The sequence below is a fragment of the Geotrypetes seraphini genome, chromosome 17, assembly GCF_902459505.1.
Source record: "Geotrypetes seraphini chromosome 17, aGeoSer1.1, whole genome shotgun sequence".
Taxonomy (NCBI): Eukaryota; Metazoa; Chordata; class Amphibia; order Gymnophiona; family Dermophiidae; genus Geotrypetes; species Geotrypetes seraphini.
Window position 1 is genome coordinate 29349147 of NC_047100.1, and position 21075 is coordinate 29370221.

Genomic DNA, 21075 nt, shown 5'->3' on the forward strand with positions numbered 1-21075 from the left:
AGTATTCAAGATGCAGAGTGGGGCCAGAGGACAGAGGGGTGGAGGTGGGCTTTTGGGCCGAGCCAGAGAAGTTTTGTTTTGGATTTGTTCAGTTTCATCTGCACAGTGTGGGCCTAGGATTGAAGGTTTGAAATACATAAGGATATGTTCGCAGAGAGGTTGGTGAGGTTCCGGTCAGTCTCAAGGAGGACAAAGATGTCATCTGTGTAAGTGTAAAGTGTTTCAAGGGGGGAGAGATGGAGGAGTTTGAGGGAGGACATATAAATGTTGAAAAGGATAGGAGAGAGAGGTGAGCCTTGTGGGACTCCACAGATTGGGTTCCAGGGGGAGGAAGAAATGCCTTTCATGTTGACTGTGTAGGAGCGGAAGCGTAAGAACATCGAGAACCAGTCAAGGACTGTGGAGTTAATGCCTATTTCGGTGAGTTGGTAAAGTAGGATATCATGATGGACAACATTAAAAGCTGCAGAGAGGTCGAATTGAAGAAGGACGGTGAACTTGTTGCGAGAATGGAGATGGTGAACTTTTGAGATTAAGGAGGTCAGAAGGGTTCGGTGCTGAAGTTGGCGCGGAAGCCGTATTGGTAGGGTAGCAGAATGGTGAATTTTTCAAGGTAGGAAGATAGTTGAGTGGATATGATGGATTCTAGCATCTTGGTAAGGAGAGGAATGTTTGCTATTGGACGGTAGCTGGATGATGTAGAGGGGTCTAGATCAGGTTTTTTCAGTAGTGGGGTTAAGGCGATATGGCCCATTTCTGGGGAGAATAGGCCCAAATGGAGGGCGGAGTTTATGAGATTGGTAAGAGATGAGATGGCCTGAGGGGAAGTGTTCTCTGGGCTGCCAGCCATCAAATTCCCTCAGACCTGCATGGGGGAGGCATACTGTTTAGCTCTGACTGCCTTTGTACCTGCTTAGCCAGCAATTTCAACATGGTGGAACTTAAAGGGGCCAGGCCCTGTTTTACCTGGCTATGCTTAGCAGAGGCTTTAGGTATTGTTCTGTGAACTGAGTTGTGTCTGGGCTCAGCATGGTTACTGGATTCTACCCTATGCATATCAGCTATACACTGATCAGCCCTAACCAGCTTAATAGGGGTGTTTTTAGTCACTTTAACTGGCACTGGAGTCCGGCTTGTGACAATCTATATTCAAATATTCAATCTCGTTGAAAAATGGACCAAAAATTTCAAACTCAAATTGAACTCAGAAAAAAACAAATGTATTTCTTGCAAGTCCATTCCTCTTTTCTGATACATGGAATAAACTATTCGATCAATCCCATAATAAAATTCATTAGATCAAGCTTTAACCTTTGAAGCTCATGCCAAAATCCTGATTAAAAAATGCTACTACACTCTTTGGAAATTACGTACATTAAAACCATACATTGACTTTTCATCCTTCAGACTGTTGGTTCAATCTTTAATACTGAGCACATTGGACTACTGTAACATCATTTATATAGGATCATACAAAACAACAATGAGGAGATTAAGAATCATTCAAAATGTGGCAATACGTTTGATATCTGGGTTGAAAAAATCAGATCACGTTATCCCATACTACAAGAAACTACATTGCTTGCCAATGGAGGCCAGAATTATATTCAAACTAGTATGTTTATGTAACAAAACACTAGCAGGACTTGCTCCCCCTTATCTTATTAATCACTTTATACTCTACAAACTCTCGACCCAGGCAGAAAATCTCTTTGTTCTCTTTCCCTACGCTGAAAGGGTGTAAGGTTCCTGGTCAAAACTTTATCTTGCCAGGCCAGTACATGGAGCAATACCTTAACTCAGTGGTTCCCAATCCTGTCCTGGAGGACCACCAGGCCAATTGGGTTTTCAGACTAGCCCTAATGAATACGCATGAGAGAGATTTGCATATAATGGAAGTGACAGATATGCAAATCTGCTTCATGCATATTCATTAGGGTGATCCTGAAACCCGATTGGCCTGGTGGTCCTCCAGGACAGGGTTGGGAACAACTGCCTTAACTGGTCTATTTGTGAACTCACTATCTTACCAAATTGTATAGGAAATCTATGAAATCTTCACCGTATGATAAATTTAAGAAAGCTCAGCCATACAAATAATATAATTCGGAATGTGTTTGTTTTGATAAATCTGTTTAACAACTTCAGCCATGCAATTAATGTAATCCGATATGTAATTCATCTGCATCTGGCAGATCCTCTTTACTGTAAACCGCTCTGAACTGTCAAGGTATTTGAATTTGAATATGCCTTGCTGGTATCGGTGGCAAGACTTACAGCTGAGGCACCTCTACAAAATTTTGGGAAGGTAGAGGAATGAAGGGTGGGACTCGACCCTGTCGAGTGTGACACTCCCGAGGTTGGACAGACCCCCGAAAGGGTCCCCCCAAGCTCAGTCTGGCACCAAATGGGGACAAGAAGGCCATTAGACAAATTCCAACAGTCTTAAACTAAGCAAGGGAAGACTGTTAACTGCTTTCCACACTTGCTGGAGACTGAGAACAGACTGGTTATATTGGGAGGAAGCACAACAACTTGTACTACAGCCAAAAGTTTTGTCTCAGTCTCCACCTTTTGGACATGGTGAGTTATTAACCATCAGTGAACTGTACCGGTCTGGAGAGATGCTAAAGAATTTAGGGCTAGATTCACAAACCAAACCAATCGTGTACCGATCAGTTTGCGACCCCTTAACAATCAAATTTCCCTCCGGCCCCATTCACTAACCTCTTCAGCGATCCGCTTTGAATCCGTGCATGCAAATGAGGAGAAACGCATGCAAATTGGACAGCGATGCAATTCATCAACCAAAAATTTAAAACCGACTGGGCTGGCCAATCAACTGAAGAAGCGACTGCTGGAGACCAGTCAAAAACATCTTTCCAACTCTCCAGCTCCATAGAAGCCCTGCTCTGCCCTGTGTCTATTGCCTGCTTGCCCCGATCTTCCTGCCCTGCTCTCTGCCCCGAAAACGAAACGTGCGGCTCCTGTCCCTGCTCTGGCTCTCTGCCCCAATCTTCCAGCCCTGCTTTCTGCCTCAAGCTCCTACTTTCTGCTGCCTTCCCCGCAGTGCGAGCCCACGGGTTTAAAGCAGGGCTGCACACTGCAGTGCAGCCCCGCTTTAAACCTGCAAGCTCACACTGCAGGTAAGGCAGCAGAGATCAGGAGAGTCTGGGCGGCAAGAATGGCTGGAAGGGGAGAGCAGGAAAGCCAGCCTGCGTGAAGGAAGAGGCTGCTGCCACCGGGGATTACATGAGGAGAATCGGGCCCGAAAAAAAACAAAAAACAAACAGACACAAAATGCATACGTAGACCATCTGCAGGGAAAGCAGATGGTCTGCGCATGCTTGGGGATCGCATACCAGCAATCTGGGCAGGCAGATGGGGGCGTTCCTCCGAGCGCCCCCGTCTGAATATTTTTCTTTAGTGAATTTGTCGGACCTGCCCGGATCGGGCCTGATCAGACAGGTTAGTGAAACTGGCCCATAGTTTATTAAAGGTAGTTTTGCCATGGTTGTTCATCAGAACCTTTCAATGACTGAGCTTTGAAATACTTGTATTATCTGAAAAATCCAGATACAGTAGTATTTCAGTTAATGGGAGAGTGGCAGAGGTTTTAGCATGGCTGCATTCTTCTCATCCATCACATTTATTTCTTCTTCAGAGATCCTACCTGCCAGGCATTTTGCCAGCACAGTCTGTAGACAGGTGATTTGCTGCAATCGAGTTAACACTTTCCCCTTCATCTCAGGATCCTGCTGCTTACAGAATGCATTCACTATCTGTAAAAGGTGAAAAGCAAGAAAAGCAGAAGTTTATAAAAATGAATTATTCATAGGATCAAAGAAAGAAAGGTGAGGAATAGTCAGTGACTGGCAATGCCAGAATATATTTAAACTCATACTAGATGTCAAGACTACTTGGTCTACTCAATCTGCCTCTTTGTGCCTGTCTGTTATGCTGCTAGAAGTTTTATTCAATCTGTGGTCTTGAGAACATAAGAATAGCCTTACTGGGTCAGATCAATGGTCCATCAATGGTCCATCTCCTTATCCTGTTACCAAGGACTGTCCCATGCACGTTTGAATTTTGCCACTGTTTCAGCTTCTCTCACATCCACTGAAAGTCTATTTCAGGTGTCCACCATCCTCTCAGGGATACAATCAAATATTTGAGAGGTATTAATATACAAACAAACTTTTTCCAGAGGAGGGTAAGTGGCAGAACTAGAGGACATGAATTTAGATTGCAGGAGGACCAACTCAGAAATAATGTCAGTAAGTACTTTTCACAGTGGCTGCTTGGAATGCCCTCCCAGTGGAGGAGACAAAAACAGTGACGGAGTTCAAAAATGTATGGGATACACACAAAGAACCTGATTCACAAATTACAAACCATGCAAAATTGTGCTATTCACCTATTGTGTCACATAAGCAGGTTTACTAATATCTCACAACTTTTTGAAGTCTACAAAATCCTGAGTGGAGTAGAACGGGTACAAGTGGATCGATTTTTCACTCCGTCAAAAATTACAAAGACTAGGGGACACTCGATGAAGTTACAGGGAAATTCTTTTAAAACCAATAGGAGGAAATTTTTTTTCACTCAGAAAACAGGGCAAAAAAAAAAAAGATTGGTAGCCATTAGCCTTGTCCCTGAAGTAAAGTATCTGCCGCGCATGCCCAGTCAGCAGCCTTCCTCGCGATCATGCAGTTCAGCAGCCCTCTCCCTCCTCCCTCCCGATCACCGTGGTCCAGGCATCTCTTCCCCTTGTCGGGTCATCTCCCTCCCTTCCCCTCAACTTCGCGGGTGCTTTTCAGAATCGAGGTTTTCTCTCTGAGCGGCCCAGATGCCACACCCTTCTCACAGGTCACACGTGACTACCTGAAGAAAAGCTGTCTAGAACAGTGTTCTTCATCCACCGGTCCACAGAAATTTCTGCTGGTCCATAGGGCCAGCATGTGCATCAGGCCCAAAACAGTGTTCTTCAACCGCCGGTCCACGGTGCGATCAATGCGGCATTATCTTCGAGCCAGCTCCCTCTTCCTAACTGATTCAGTGCACAAAGTCACAGACAGTGGCTCCTACGGGCATCCTGCGCCTGAACCGGAAGCCTTCTCTCTGACGTTGCAACGTCAGAAGGAAGGCTTCCAGATGAGGCACGGGACGTGCAAGGTGCAATTAGTACTATTATGGGGGTGGGGTCTGGGGTGGAGATTGGGTAGAGATGGACGGGGTCTGGCCCACGACTTAGCCCAGTGTTCATCAACCGCCGGTCCACGGATCGATGCCGGTCCACACAATAATTCTTTTATTTCTGCCGGTCCATAGGCGTAAAAAGGTTGAAAAATACTGGTCTAGAATGTCTCACCTATTGCAGTGGAAAGACTATATACAATTTTTTAGAACACAATAACTATGGTTGGTTTAAAAAAAATATCAGAGAATCAGTTGAAGACTAAAAGTTGATATTCTGAGTTCAGTCTCTCTAGTAGCAAGGTATGATCAACTGTATCAAATCCTGCTGATATATCAAACTGAAGTAGTATCAGTTGACAGCCTTGACTAAATGCATATCTGATTTTCATTATCAAGGTTAGCTCCTAAAACCAAAGTGCAAACAGGAGCTATCGTCTTCATATTTTGCTAACGTAGAGTAATGCCCAATAAAGTTTCAAAACTGTTGTAACTTCACTGGAAATGTCCAGTTAGCTCTTTTGTAATCCGCCTTGAACTGCAAGGTATAGGCGGAATAGAAGTCCCTAATGTAATGTAATGTACATAAATAGTGGATTACTGGCTATTGGTCTGAAGTTAAGAGATTGAGAAAGATCCTATCTGTCTGATTTTGAAATTGGCAAAAAGATGTATGACAGAGCGGAATGGCCATTTTTTTAAGAATTTGGTAATACTCTACAGCTCACTTATTTTGGATAGCAAAATTACCCTCAGAGTTACAGACAGGGTGAACAGGTCCTCTCTCGAATCAAACACTAATGATACTGCCAGCTACCCCTGCGAACGTGTCCAAAGTGACTCTGTGGCTCTGGGAAAGAAGGTGAAGCAGTCAGGTGCGCAGGTGGTATTCTCGTCCATCCTCCCTTTCGAGGGTAAAGGCCAGGGCAGAGAAGCTCGCATCCTGGAGATGAATGCTTGGCTATGTGGATGGTGTAATTGAGAGCGTTTTGGCTTCCTAGACCATGGGATGATCTTCCAAGGGCTGCTGAGTAGGGATGATGTCTTCACCAGCAGGCTGGCTAATCTACTGAAGAGAGCTTTAAACTAGAAGTGATGGGGCAGGGTGCTCAAAGCTCCCAGGTGAGTATAAGCCCTCAGGTACATTAGATAGAGTGTGACCCTGCCGGGACAGATAGGGAAAAATGTTTGAGTACCTGAATGTAAACCTCTTAGACTATAAGTGGTATATAAATGCTTAAATAAATTCATCACTGAATACCTCTACACGGATGGCAAAAGGGGGCAATGTCAGGAAAGCAGTATATACTAATGCTTGAAGTATGGGAAACACAATTCTGATGGAAGAAGAGGAGTTGGATATAGTGGCGATCACAGAGAACCATGACTGGGATGTAGTTATACCGGGCTATAATCTGCTCAGGAAAGACAGGATAGGAAGAAAAAGAGGGGGAAGTAGCGTAATATGTAAATGATCATATTAAAGCCATACAATTGCAGGATCTGCAGGCAAAGAAGAGGCACAGTGGATCAATCTGGAAAGAGGGAATGGTAAATATATTTACAATGGTGTGATATACACGCCTCCTTCACAGACGGAAGAAGTAGATAGAGATTTAATAGTAGACATTCAGAATATATCTAAAAAGGGGGAAGTGTTGCTAATAGGTGATTTTAACATGCCGGATGTTGATTGGGGTATCCGTATTGCGGGGTCTTCTAGAAGTAGGGAAATCCTGGATTCTCTACAAGGAGAACTGTTCCAGTAGTTGGTAATGGAACGCATGCAGGATGGGGTCATACTGGACTTAGAGCTTACAAACGGGAAAAGGGTTTCTGATGTTAACAGTAGGTGATCATCTGGCATCCAGTGATCACTGCATGGTACGGTTCAATATAGAAAGGGCTAATTCAAATGCAAAGGTTCTAGACTAAAAAAAAAACCTAACTTTGTTTAGATGGGGGTTTACATCAAGGAATTATTATCTAGATGGGAACATCTGGAAAGAGTGGAAATGTGGTGGGTAAAACTGAAAGGAGCGACTGTAAGGGCGACAAACCTTTTTGTGAGGCAAGTAAGTAAGAGGAAAAGGCCGCTTTGGTTCTCAAAAGTAGTAGCTAAGGAATAAGAGGTTAGCTTTCATAAACTACAAAAGAAAGCAGAAAGAGGAAGACAGGCAAAAAATCTGGAAAAGTTAAGAGTGGTTGGTTCCACACAGATGTCTAATAAATAAACTGAGTGCCCTCGGGATGGGTCCCAAAGTGACCGCCTGGGTCAGGAACTGGTTGAGTGGAAGGCGAAAGAGGATAGTGATCAATGGAGATCGCTCAGAGGAAAGGGATGTTACCAGTGGTGTGCCTCAAGGTTCTGTTCTTGGACCTGTTCTTTTTAACATTTTTATAAATGATATTGCTGAAGGGTTGTTGGGTAAGATTTGCCTCTTTGTGGATGATACCAAAATCTGCAACAGAGTAGACACGCCGGATGGTGTGAATAACGAAGAAAGGCCTGGCAAAGCTTGAGGAATGGTCTGAAATTTGGCAGGTAAAATTTAATGCTAAGAAATGCAAGGTCATGTATTTGGGCTGCAAAAACCTGAAGGAATGGTACAGTTTAGGGGGTGAAGAACTTATGTGCATGACAGAAGAGCGGGACTTGGATGTGATTGTATGTGATGATCTTAAGGTGGCCAAACAAGTTGAAAAGGTGATGGCAAAAGCTAGAAGGATGCTAGGGTGAATAGGGAGAGGTATGGCCAGTAGGAAAAAGGAGATATTGATGCCCCTGTATAAGACTTTGGCGAGACCTCATTTCTGGAGCCCACACCTTCAAAAAGATATAAAGAGGATGGCGTCGGTCCAGAGGAAGGCTACTAAAATGGTGTGTGATCTTTGTGATAAGGCGTATAGGGACAGACTTAAAGATCTCAAATCAGTATACTTTGGAGGAAAGGCGGGAGAGGGGAGATATAGAGATGTTTAAATACCAACGCAATGCAAATACACATGAGTCGAGTCTCTTTCATTTGAAAGGAAAATCTGCAATGAGAGGGCATAGGATTAAGTTAAGAGGTGATAGGCTCCGGAGTAATCTAAGGAAATACTTTTTTTTACAGAAAGGGTGGTAGATGCATGGAATAGTCTCCCAGAAGACGTGATAGAGACAGGGACTGTGTATGAATTCAAGAGGGCCTGGGATAGGCATGTGGAATCTCTCGGAGAGAGAAAGAAATAATGGTTACTGCGGATGGGCACACTAGATGGACCATTTGGCCTTTATGTGCCATCATGTTTCTATATTAAAAATAGAAAAAAGAAGACAGAGCACAGTTTATGGAGAGTAATTCCTTTGAAGGACTGGTGAAAGTGCATTCCAAAATGAACTTTATGATTCAGTGCTCTCCAAAATGTTCTCTTACATGACTGTTGGAGCTTGACAAACTTCTGTGAACCCCACTGTAAAGTTCCCAGAATGACTTTGCAGTTGTTCCAAATGCTAATAGGGAGATCAGGCAACCATATTCACTTACCTCCCTGAACCAGTTGATTGCAAAAAAAAGCAATGAACAGAGAAACTCCTTTTCCTGCTTTGACAGGGACTCCAGTTTTTCTGTTACCTCCAGGTCAGTCAAATATAAAGGACATCCTGAAATATACCAGGAATAGGAAAAGTATGAAACATTATAGATACTTTATATAGATCTGCTAATTAGATATACATTTTAGGGATGACTAGCGTATAGTCCAAGTACTTAACCATCAACCAAGAAGCTAGCTATATAATGATTCTCACATTTTCTGCCAACTCTTGAAGAATCCCATCTACCTGATACACTTGATAACTTATGCCAATGGCCTTAAGTCAGGGTCATTTTGGTTTCTAATGAGCTGAGGGAGAGCTGTCAAATATCTTCTCATGCAGGCCACGATACTGCTGACCAGTGTTGTCAATGACATCCATTTCCATCTTCAAACTTCTTTAGGAGATAACCTCATAGTTGTGAGCATTTTCAAATGCATACAGCTATTCCTTCTATTTACTTTCCCTTTTCTGCCTGAGCCTGGGTAGAGAGGCAGAGTAGCAGAAAAAAGCTAAACAAATACAGCAGGGCCACCACTAACTCCCAGACCTTGCATTGAAGAACAATGGCATATACAATATACACCAAGAACACCTGAAGCAATTTCAAAGGAGGATGCAACTTAATTGCTAAACTAAAATGAAAAAATATTTTCTATTAGCTCTGATTCTGCAAATCATGGGCTATCAAAACTTTCCTGTTATGTACCCAGAATCAGCAGGCCAAAAAAGCAAAAAGGATGCTAGGAGGAATTATTTAAAAAGGGATGGTTAACAAGACTAAGAATGTCATAATGCCCCAGTATCGCTACATGGTGCGACCTCATCTGGAGTATTGCATTCAATTCTGGTCTCCTTATCTCAAGAAAGATATAGTAGCGCTTGAAAAGTTTCAAAGAAAAGCGACCAAGATGATAAAGGGGATGGAACTCCTCTCGTATGAGGATAGACTAAAATGGTTAGGGCTCTTCAGCATGGAAAAGAGACAGTTGAGGGGAGATATGATGGAAGTCTACAAAATCCTGAGCGGAGTAGAATGAGTACAAGTGGATCGATTTTTCACTCCGTCAAATTACACAGACTAGGGGACACTCGATGAGGTTACAGATAGGAGGAAATTTTTTTTCACTCAGAGAATAGTTAAGCTCTGGAATGCTTTGCCAGAGGATGTGGTAAGAGCAGATAGCGTAGCTGGTTTTAAGAAAAGTTTGGACAAGTTCCTGGAGGAAAAGTCCATAGTCTATTATTGAGAAAGTCATGGGGGAAATATCGGTAGCATGGAATATTGCTACACCTTGGGTTTTGGCCAGGTACTAGTGACCTGGATTGGTCACGTAAGAACAGGCTTGATGGACCATTGGTCTGACCCAGTAAGGATATTCTTATGTTATGTTCTTTCTGTAGGAGATCTTGCTTTAGGAGGTGTTTTCTGTGGCGACTGTCCTGAAGACTCAGCCGCAGATAAAGCAGATTCATATCCTGAATCAGAATGCAAATGTGAATCATAGAGAAGTTTTTGAGAAGCTGTGCATCGAGAAGAACAATGTGCATGGGAAGTCCTGTGACGTCTTCGGTACCGATCCAATGACGAGGATCGATGAGTATTCATTTTACGCTTTGAAGCATGAGACAGATGGGATGAAGATCGATGATTCCTTGGCATCAATGCTTCAGAGTAGTGGATCAATGTCTTGATGGAGAACATCAATGAGATGAGTTAGAATGTCATTGTCTAGAAGATTGATGTCTGGAGGCAGAATGTCTTTGAGATGGCGAGTGATGAAGTCTCATGGAGGATCCACGAGAAGTAGAGCTTGATGCTCCAATGGATAGCTGACAGATTGGGACGGTGCCGAGGTAAGCACCGGCATGCAGTGCAATTAGAACATATCACTGATTTCCCTCTGGAAGAACTCGAGTTTCTCCCTGAAAGTACACACTGGTACTGATGGCTCATCAGCCAGTACCATCGGTGTAGCAGCTTGGTGACCTCAATGAGGAAATAGGGAAGTATATGACCAGAGTTCAGGGATGTGCCTCTTGGAACAAAGAAACTGCCTGTATAAAAATCCATGCGGGCACAGGTAAAGTCAGAGAGAGGCCCAGGTATACCGGTAGGGATGTGCTAGCCCCCTGCACGACATATTGGTGTAAGTTCTACTCTCCATTGCATATCCTGAACTGACAATATAATATTTTTCTGATATGTCTTTGCTGCTGTAATTTTTAAGTTTTTATACTAAAAATAAAACATATTGTCTGTTTTGGAAAATGCCGTCTCATAGTCATTCCAGTGAGGTAAACTAAGCAGCTTTACTTCAGGATGCACATCATGAAAGAGAGATGTAATGTCGTAAAGTTGATGTAATTTTCTAATCTGTTACACTTTCACAAAAGTATATGAATGTCATGAATCAATGTAAGCAGTGCTGCTTCAGTTTCAGGAGATGTGTGTTTCTTAAAACACGGAGGAAAAAGCCTCAGGCAAATGCCCTCCCACCACCACAATGGTGGAAAAAGGTGGTAGGGTGGTAATCTTCATTGGCAAAAAACCTCCATTACACTCCCTGTTAAGTAAGCAGGGCTGTCTATGCAATCGACAGATGAAAATTATTCAACTTATCTCTGATCGGTACACCTCGGTAAAGTTGATGTAATGTCATAAAGGATTGTTGTGTTACGTAGGAACATAAGACTGGAAAAGCGTCACGAGTGGAGTGCTGCAGGGTTCGGTGCTTGGACCCGCGCTCTTCAACATATTTATAAACAACCTGGAAATTGGTACGACGAGCGAGGTGATTAAATTTGCAGATGATATGAAGTTACTCAGGGTAGTGAAGATGCAGGAGGATTGCGAAGACCTGCAATATAATATACACACGCTCGAGAAATGGGCTGCGACATGGCAAATGAGGTTTAACGTTGATAAGTGTAAGGCGATGCATATCGGTAACAAAAATCTTATACACGAATACAGGATGTTCGGTGCAGTACTAGGAGAGACCCCCCCAGGAAAGAGACTTGGGGGTACTGGTCGACAAATCATTGAAGCTGTCTGCGCAATGTGCGGCAGCGGCGAAAAGGGTGAACAGAATGCTAGGAATGATTAAGAAGGGGATCATGAACAGATAGAAGAAGGTTATCATGCCATTGTACCGGGCCATGGTACACCCTCACCTGGAATACTGCATCATGCACTGGTTGCCGTACATGAAGAAGGACACGGTACTACTCGAAAGGGTCCAGAGAAGAGCGACTAAAATGGTTAATGGGCTGGAGGAGTTGCCGTACAGTGAGAGATTAGAGAAACTGGGCCTCTTCTCCCTTTAAAAGAGGAGACTGAGAGGGGACATGATCGAAACATTCAAGGTACTGAAGGGGATAGACTTAGTAGAGAGGTAGAGAGAACGAGAGGGTACTCTCTAAAGTTAAAAGGGGATAAATTCCGTACAAACGTAAGGAAGTTCTTCTTCCCCCAGAGAGTGGTAGACAACTAGAATGCTATTACGGAGGCTGTTATAGGGGAAAACACCCTCCAGGGATTCAAGACAAAGTTAGAACCAAAACGTACGCAAGTAAGGCTAGTCTCAGTTAGGGTGCTGGTCTTTGACCTAAGGGCCACCGCGTGAGCAGACTGTTGGGCATGATGGACCACTGGTCTGACCCAGCAGTGGCAATTCTTATGTTCTTAAGAAAAGCCTTAATGAGTCAGATCAATGATCCATCAAGCCCAATAGCCCATTCTCATGGTGACCAATCCAGGTCACTAGTATCTGGCCAAAACCCAAAGAGTAGCAATATTTCATGCTAGTGATCCAGGGCAAGCAGTGGCTTCCCCTGTGTCTTTCTCAATAACAGACTATGGACTTTTCCTCTAGGAAATTGTCCAAACCTTTCTTAAAACCAGCTTATGCTATCTGCTCTTATCACAACCTCTGGCAATGCGTTCCAGGACTTAACTATTCTGAGTGAAAAAAAATTTCCTCTTATTGGTTTTTAAACTATTTACCTGTAACTTCATTGAGTGTCTCCTAGTCTTTGTAATTTTTGACAGAGTGAAAAATCTATTCACTTGTTCTATTCCACTCAGGAGTTTGTAGACTTCAATCCTATCTCCCCTCAGCCGTCTCTTTTCCAAGCTGAAGAGCCCTAACCATTTTAGTCTTTCCTCATACGAGAGGAGTTCCATCCCTGTTATCATCTTGGTCGCTCTTCTTTGAACATTTTCAAGCGCCACTATATCTTTCTTGAGATAACGAGACCAGAATTGAACACAATACTCCAGATGAGTTTGCACCATGGAGCGATACAGGGGCATTATAATATTCTTAGTCTTGTTAAACATCCCTTTTTTAATAATTCCTAGCATCCTGTTTGCTTTTTTGGCTGCTGCCGCACATTGGGTGGAAGATTTCATCATATTGTCTACGATGACACCCAGATCCTTTTCTTGGGCACTAACCCCCAAGGTGGACCCTAGCATCCAGTAACTGTGATTATCCCAGGACAAGCAGGCAGCATATTCTTGACTGATGGGTGACGGCACCGACGGAGCCCCGGTACGGACACTTTTAGAGTGATTGCACTCTAAGAACTTGGAAAGTTCTAGAGGCCGCACCGCGCATGCGCGAGTGCCTTCCCGCCCGACACAGGCGCGCGGTCCCCAGTTTCTTAGTTTCCGCGGAGCTAAGAAGACGCGTTTTTCAACGGCCGTTGAAAATTTTTCTCTTCGCCTTCCCGCTCGCGTAAACCCTTTTGGCTCTATTGCCTTTTTTTCTTTTATTTTATTTTTGTAAAAAAAAAACAAAAAAAACCTTATATTTTTTCTTCAAATTGGTTTTTCCCCGGCGGGGCCTTCTGCCACCATCGAGGCCTCGGCCTTCGATTTGGCGGAAGCCGTTTTTCCTTTCATGCCCCCTCAGCCAGGGTTCAAGAAGTGCCAGCGGTGTGCACGGCCTATCTCCCTTACAACTGGTGCCTACAGTGCCTGGGTCCGGAGCATCAGGCTTCCACCTGCACCCGCTGTGCCACGTTGAAAAAACGTACATTGAAAAATCGCGAAATTCAACAGCGATTACTTTTCGGTACCGATATGTCCGATCCCGCGACATCGACACCGGTATCGGCTCCTGTACAGTTGGCACCCACCTCGTCGACACCGCGTGACACCGCGCCGGCGTCGCAACACCCAGGTAAGCCGGCTAAGAAGCCTTCCCCACTGGAGCGTCCTCCGGTCTCGATTGCAGTGAGTCCAGTCCTGCCGACCGTGAGGCGCCAGCGGAAGCGCTCCGCCCCTATTAAGGTGAGTCCCTCGACATCGGGCTCCTCATCTCCGGGGTGTAGAGCGGCACCGCAGGTACCGCAAAAGAAAAAGGCGGTACCGGTGCCTTCATTAGATGATCGCATAGCGGCCATCCTCCAAGTGCAGCTAAAGGAGCAGTTACAACAACTCCTTCCAGCTATCTTGGCTCCGAATCTCCCGGTGCCAGTCCGCACTGAGCCGCCGGTACCGGCAGTGGAACAGCCTGTATTGTCTGCATCCGCTGTTTCGGTACCGGTACACTCGGCCTCATCGGTGTCGATGCCAGTCCTCGCACCGGAGCAGACAGCCCACCACCAGTCGGTACAGACTTCGGCACCGATGCGACCGGTAACTTCTCCCGGTACCGCATCGATGAGGTCGGGTAAGTCAATTCGCAAGTCCCGACACTTGGAACCATCCACCCCCGAGTCTCGGGACCGTAGTTCCCATATTAGGGACCCTGATCTGTGGGGTGATTCCGAAGAGCCCTTTCTATCAGAAGGTGAGTGTTCTTCGGAAGAGGATGATCCTGTTATTCCTGACCCATCCTCCAAACATGATTCTTTGTCTTTTTCTTCCTTTTTAAAAGACATGTGTGAATCTCTTTCCATTCCTTTGGAGGCTGAGTCTAAAAAGTCTAAAGCCTTTCTTGACACCCTTGACTTTGACCAGCCTCCAAAGGAATTTTTGAAACTCCCTCTTCATGACATCCTGAGGGAAACTTTTTACAAAAATTTAGAGACTCCTCTTACTATCCCGGGAGCTCCCCGCAAATTGGACTCTCTGTACAAAGTCATCCCTATTCCAGGGTTCGACAAGCCCCAGCTTCCACATGAGTCCCTTCTTGTGGAATCTACACTTAAAAAGTCTTCAGGAGCTAGTGTTTATGCTTCTGTCCCTCCTGGCAGAGAAGGTAAAGCCATGGACAAATTTGGTAAGCGTCTATACCAGAACGCGATGCTCGCTAATAGATCTGGCAAAACTATGCTTTTCATTTTTCTTTCTATTTAAAGCATCTCCTTACCACCATGGCTTCTTTTGAACAGTACCTTCCTGAGCGAAAACGACTGGCTTTTCACCAATGTTCCTCTTCACTTTTCCAGCTGAGAAAATTTATGGTAAGATCTATTTATGATACTTTTGAACTTACCTCCAGAGCAACAGCTATGTCTGTGGCCATGCGCCGCCTTGCCTGGCTGAGGGTATCCGAGCTTGATGTCAACCATCAAGACCGGTTGGCTAATGCACCGTGCTTGGGGGATGAGCTTTTTGGAGAATGTATGGACTCAACCACCCAAAAGCTCTCCGCCCATGAAACACGCTGGGATACTCTCCTCAAGACGAAGAAGAAACCTCCACCAGCACGACCTTTCAGACAGCAATCGGCCTACCAACGCCGTTATGTGGCTCGTCCTTTACAGTCAGCTCCACAACAACCTAGGCGTCAGCGTCAGCAACAACGGCAGACACCTAGACCACAGCAGCAGCAGCCTGTCAAGCCGCCTCCTCAACAGAAATCCACGCAGCCCTTTTGACTTACTTCTCCAGGGCATAGCTAGCGTCCAACCATCTTCCCTTCTACCTCAACCTATAGGAGGTTGTCTTTCTTTTTTCCTCAGCCGGTGGGAAGTTATCACTTTGGGTCCTCAACATCATCCACCACGGCTACTCTCTCAACTTTCAGAACCTCCCGGTCCCAAGTCTACCAAAAGAGTCTGCTTTGAACTCTCCTCAGTCTTCCCTCCTTCTTCAGGAGGTTCAATCCCTCCTCCTTCTGAACGCTATAGAGGAAGTTCCTCCAGAACAAAAGGGACAGGGATTCTACTCCCGTTACTTTCTAGTTCCCAAAAAGACAGGAGATCTCAGACCAATTCTAGATCTTCGCGATCTCAACAAATGCTTGGTCAAAGAGAAATTCAAGATGCTATCTTTAGCCACGCTTTATCCTCTTCTCAATCAAAACGAATGGCTATGCTCCCTCGATCTCAAAGAGGCATACACTCACATACCGGTCAATCCGACCTCCAGACAGTACCTCCGCTTCATGATCAATCGCTGTCATTACCAATACAAGGTGCTCCCCTTCGGTCTTGCCTCTTCTCCAAGAGTGTTCACCAAATGTCTGATTGTGGTAGCTGCCTTTCTACGCTCTCACCACCTTCAGGTCTTTGCTTACTTGGACGATTGGTTAATCAAGGTCAATTCATCTCAGACAGTGCTCCTGGCCACCAACCAAACCATCCTGTTTCTACAGCTTCTGGGGTTCAAAATCAATCTTCCCAAATCTCATCTCATCCCCACTCAGAGACTTCAATTCATTGGAGCGGTGCTAGACACAGTCCTCATGAGAGCATTTCTGCCGGCCAACCGTCTTCAGACTATTCAATTTCTCTGTCAGCAGGTACTTCTTCAGAGTTCCATCTCTGCCAAACAGATGATGATACTCTTAGGTCACATGGCTTCCACAGTTCATGTAACACCCTTAGCACGTCTTCACCTGCGCACTCCTCAATGGACCCTTGCTACCCAGTGGTCCCAAGCGACGGATCCTTGCTCACGACACATATCTGTGACATCATCTCTTCGTCAGTCTCTACAATGGTGGTTGATATCCTCAAATCTCTCCAGAGGTCTTCTGCTCCATCTGCCTCCTCATCAACTAGTCATCACCACCGACGCCTCCCCTTATGCCTGGGGAGCTCATTTGAACGAATTCCAAACTCAAGGTCTTTGGACAGCCCGGGAAAAGAAGCATCACATCAATTTCCTGGAACTCAGAGCGATGTTTTATGCCCTCAAGGCCTTCCAACACCTTCTCTTTCCTCAAGTCCTCCTACTGTGCACAGACAATCAGGTTGCGATGTACTACATCAACAAACAGGGTGGAACAGGCTCTCGCCTCTTGTGTCAGGAATCCCAGAAAATCTGGACTTGGGCCACAGCTCGCAACTTATTCCTGAAGGCAATCTACATCCAAGGAGAGCAGAATTCATTAGCGGACAAGCTCAGCAGAATTCTCCAACCTCACGAATGGACTCTCGATCCTTCAACCCTACAGTCCATCTTCGATCAATGGGGCACTCCTCAAGTGGACCTCTTTGCAGCTCCTCACAATCATCAACTGCCCCAATTCTGCTCCAGACTCTATACTCCTCACCGTCTGGCAGCGGATGCATTTCTTCTGGATTGGTCCAATCGATTCCTGTATGCTTTTCCTACTCTGCCGCTCATGCTGCGGACCTTGTTCAAACTCAAGAAGGAACGAGCCACCATGATTCTGATTGCTCCACGGTGGCCCAGACAACATTGGTTCTCCCTTCTCCTTCAACTCAGTTCCAGAGAGCCTTTTCTACTTCCTCTGTTTCCTTCTCTGCTTTCGCAGCATCAGGAGACCCTTCTGCATCCCAACCTCCAGTCTCTACACCTGACAGCTTGGTATCTCTCGGGCTGACTTCACACAACTCTCTACTATCTCAGCCCGTTCGTTCTATTCTAGATGCTTCCAGGAAGCCCGCCACTCTGCAGTGTTACCATCAGAAGTGGACAAGGTTTTCTTCTTGGTGTCTTCTTCATCATCATGATCCCACGTCCCTTCCAGTGGAGACCTTGTTGGATTATCTGCTTTCTCTGTCTGACTCTGGCCTCAAATCTACCTCCATCAGAGTCCATCTCAGTGCTATTGCTGCTTTTCATGAGCCAGTCCATGGGAAACTCCTTTCAGCTCATCCCCTGGTCTCCAGATTCATGCGAGGTCTTTTCAATGTTAAACCACCTCTTAAAGCACCTCCTGTGATCTGGGATCTTAATGTGGTTCTCTCCGCTTTGATGAAGCCTCCATTTGAACCTTTGGCGACTGCCACTTTCAAGTTTCTCACTTGGAAGGTACTTTTCCTTATTGCTCTTACCTCTGCAAGGAGGGTCAGTGAGCTCCATGCACTAGTTTCTGATCCACCTTTCACAGTCTTTCATCATGATAAGGTGGTTCTACGTACACATCCAAAGTTTCTCCCTAAGGTTGTTTCTGAATTCCATCTCAACCAATCTATTGTTCTGCCTGTCTTCTTCCCGAAACCTCACTCTCATTCTGGAGAACAAGCCCTTCATACTTTGGACTGTAAGCGGGCTTTAGCTTACTATTTGGATCGTACTAAGCCCCACAGATCATCGCTACAACTCTTTTTGTCCTTTGATCCTAATAAATTGAGTCATCCTGTTTCTAAGCGTACGCTGTCGAATTGGTTGGCAGCGTGCATTTCTTTCTGCTCTGCTCAGTCCGGACTGACACTGGAAGGTTCCGTCACGGCCCATAGAGTTAGAGCTATGGCAGCATCTGTAGCTTTCCTCCGTTCTACGCCTATTGAGGAAATCTGCAAGGCTGCCACTTGGTCCTCAGTTCATACTTTTACATCACATTATTGTCTGGATGCATTTTCCAGACGGGATGGTCACTTCGGCCAATCTGTTTTGCAAAATTTGTTTTCCTAATGGCCAACCTTCCCTCCATCCCTCTTTTTGTTAGCTTGGAGGTCACCCATCAGTCAAGAATATGCTGCCTGCTTGTCCTGGGATAAAGCACAGTTACTTACCGTAACAGGTGTTATCCAGGGACAGCAGGCAGATATTCTTGTGTCCCACCCACCTCCCCGGGTTGGCTTCTTAGCTGGCTTATCATAACTGGGGACCGCGCGCCTGTGTCGGGCGGGAAGGCACTCGCGCATGCGCGGTGCGGCCTCTAGAACTTTCCAAGTTCTTAGAGTGCAATCACTCTAAAAGTGTCCATACCGGGGCTCCGTCGGTGCCGTCACCCATCAGTCAAGAATATCTGCCTGCTGTCCCTGGATAACACCTGTTACGGTAAGTAACTGTGCTTTCAGGTTATTCTTCCCAATGTGCATATGCGATTCTAGCACAGTAGTTATTTGATAGTGGCTTGTTTTTAGAATGTTATTATGTTTTAAATTACGAGTGTATTTTGTAACTCGCTCAGAATTGCAGGATGTAGTGAGGCATTTTTTTAATTAATTAATTAAATAAATATAGGGGCCATTGTGGGGTAAGCACTGTTCCCCAAAATCCAACATACTGTGGTTTTAATATTTAAAACTAGTTTATGCTGTTCTAACCACTTGGCTACTGCCCACATCGCTTCCTGCAAGAGAAATATGTAGAGTGGTTGACAAAATCTTAACTAAAATAAAATCATCATCAGTATAGCAATATATATATTGAGTCCTTGAGTCCCATAAAGGAGAGGGTTCTGAAGACAAACAAATGCATCACAGACCTAACAAGGCATCAATCTGCTCCAAGTTCCCATTGTGTTGTTTCTCCATGCACAGCCTCAGTAATCGGAAAAAGGGTGCAAGACATACAGGGGATACCACCCTAGAAATAAAATGTAAAAACATCACAATATAAACAACATGAAGTACAAAATCTATGTAATATGTTTTAGCTGAAAAATGAGTTGTTGGATATCAATGGGAGGGAAAACATACCTCACTATGAAAGAGTGGCAGTCACAAAGGCTGCAATTGAGCAGAAACCCGACATGCAAAAAAGTGGAAAAATCAGGAGCTGCCCTGTGACTTGAATGTTCTTTGAGAAATGTTGCTTTTAAAAGGGGACTCCTGAGGAAGGGGAAAGGCTGCCGGAACATAGACCATGTTGGGTCCTTTGGATATCTGTTGACATTCCGGACTATGCTGCCTTTTTTGTGCATTTAATAAATTTTTATTATGGACTACTGATTTCATCCTGATATTTTGTGGCTTTTTCCACTTTTTACATTTCTGGGTTTAGCTCTTTGTATGGGTCACCACCCTTTTGTTTTGGGGTTTGGTTTTTTTTGGGGGGGAGGTTGCTGCAGTTGAGCAGGCCATGCAGGTTGGCAGATTGTTCCATCAATTCATGGCTACACCACAGAGGTTAGACTATAGACAGGACAGAGCAGATAGGAAACTGATGTGGGAAGGGAAAGCAAAGTATGATTGATTATTTATTTATTTAAATTGGTTTTCTAGCCTGTCGTACCCGAAAGCTCAGAACGGGTTAGAGGTACATATATAGTTTTTAGGACCATTAGACAATACATTAGGACAATAAGGAGATTATGTACTTACCATGGTAAGCTCTTTTCCAGTAGATAGGTGAGACATTCTAGACCACTGGTCTCAAACTATGCGGCCCGCCAGGTACTATTTTGAGGCCCTGGGTATGTTTATCATAATCCAAAAGTAAAATAAAACATGTGTCTCTTTAGCTATAAATGACAATAATATTATTAAGACTTAGCCAAAAGGAAAGATTTATAAACTATAAAGAGTTTTACCTCATTTCTTTAATAAGACATGAACTATTATTTCTGAGGCCCTCCAAATACCTACAAATCCAAAATGTGGCCCTGCAGAGGGTCTGAGTTGGAGACCACTGTTCTAGATAATAGGGTTATTTCCCTACAGCCACGTGCTGCTGCAGATAGAATCCACTCCGGATTTTTCACTCTGCCTCTGTTGTACTTCACTGGGATCTCTAGCTCCACCTTGAGTCAGTACCCAAGCATGTAGAGCCACCCAATACACGAGAAATAGAGGTCCCTGTAGCAACAGGCTCAAACAAAATGTTCTTCTCAACAGTAACTAAACAGTACCATTAACCACCATCATAGGCTTCAAAAGAGCTCAGAAACTATTCTCCAATAAAGGGAAATTCTTCCCAGCCCCCAAGGGCTGACAGACATCCAAGTATCAGCTTGGAGAAGCAAACAGACTGAAAACTAAGCAGGCACAGTAAAGATAGGGCGGGAGTCTAGAATGTCTAACCTATCTACTGGAAAAGAGCTTATCTGGGTAAGAACATAATCTCCTTTTCCAATGCAATAGGTGAGACATTCTACACAATAGGGATGTATAAAAGCAGTCCCCCAAAAAGCTAGGGTGGGCTTGCTGTGCTGACCCATAAGACCAAGGACCCCAAGGCGGAGTCCTGTTTTGCTGCC

The 21075-nt window shown here is 44.7% G+C and overlaps 1 protein-coding gene across 4 annotated transcripts in view; it reads right to left on the bottom strand.

Moving 5' to 3' along the window:
• FANCD2 (FA complementation group D2) overlaps window positions 1–21075 on the bottom strand; it is a 319297-nt gene that overhangs the window by 136226 nt on the left and 161996 nt on the right. For all 4 annotated transcript variants that reach the window (XR_004537318.1, XM_033925761.1, XM_033925762.1 and 1 more), the window contains exons 23-25: window positions 19363–19463; window positions 8727–8842; window positions 3674–3782 (exon numbers count right to left, since the gene is read on the bottom strand). Coding sequence is in view for 3 of the 4 variants with exons in the window: in XM_033925761.1 (XP_033781652.1) it covers window positions 3674–3782; window positions 8727–8842; window positions 19363–19463 (326 nt within the window). In the remaining variant the exon portion in view is untranslated. The remainder of the gene's footprint in view (window positions 1–3673; window positions 3783–8726; window positions 8843–19362; window positions 19464–21075) is intronic.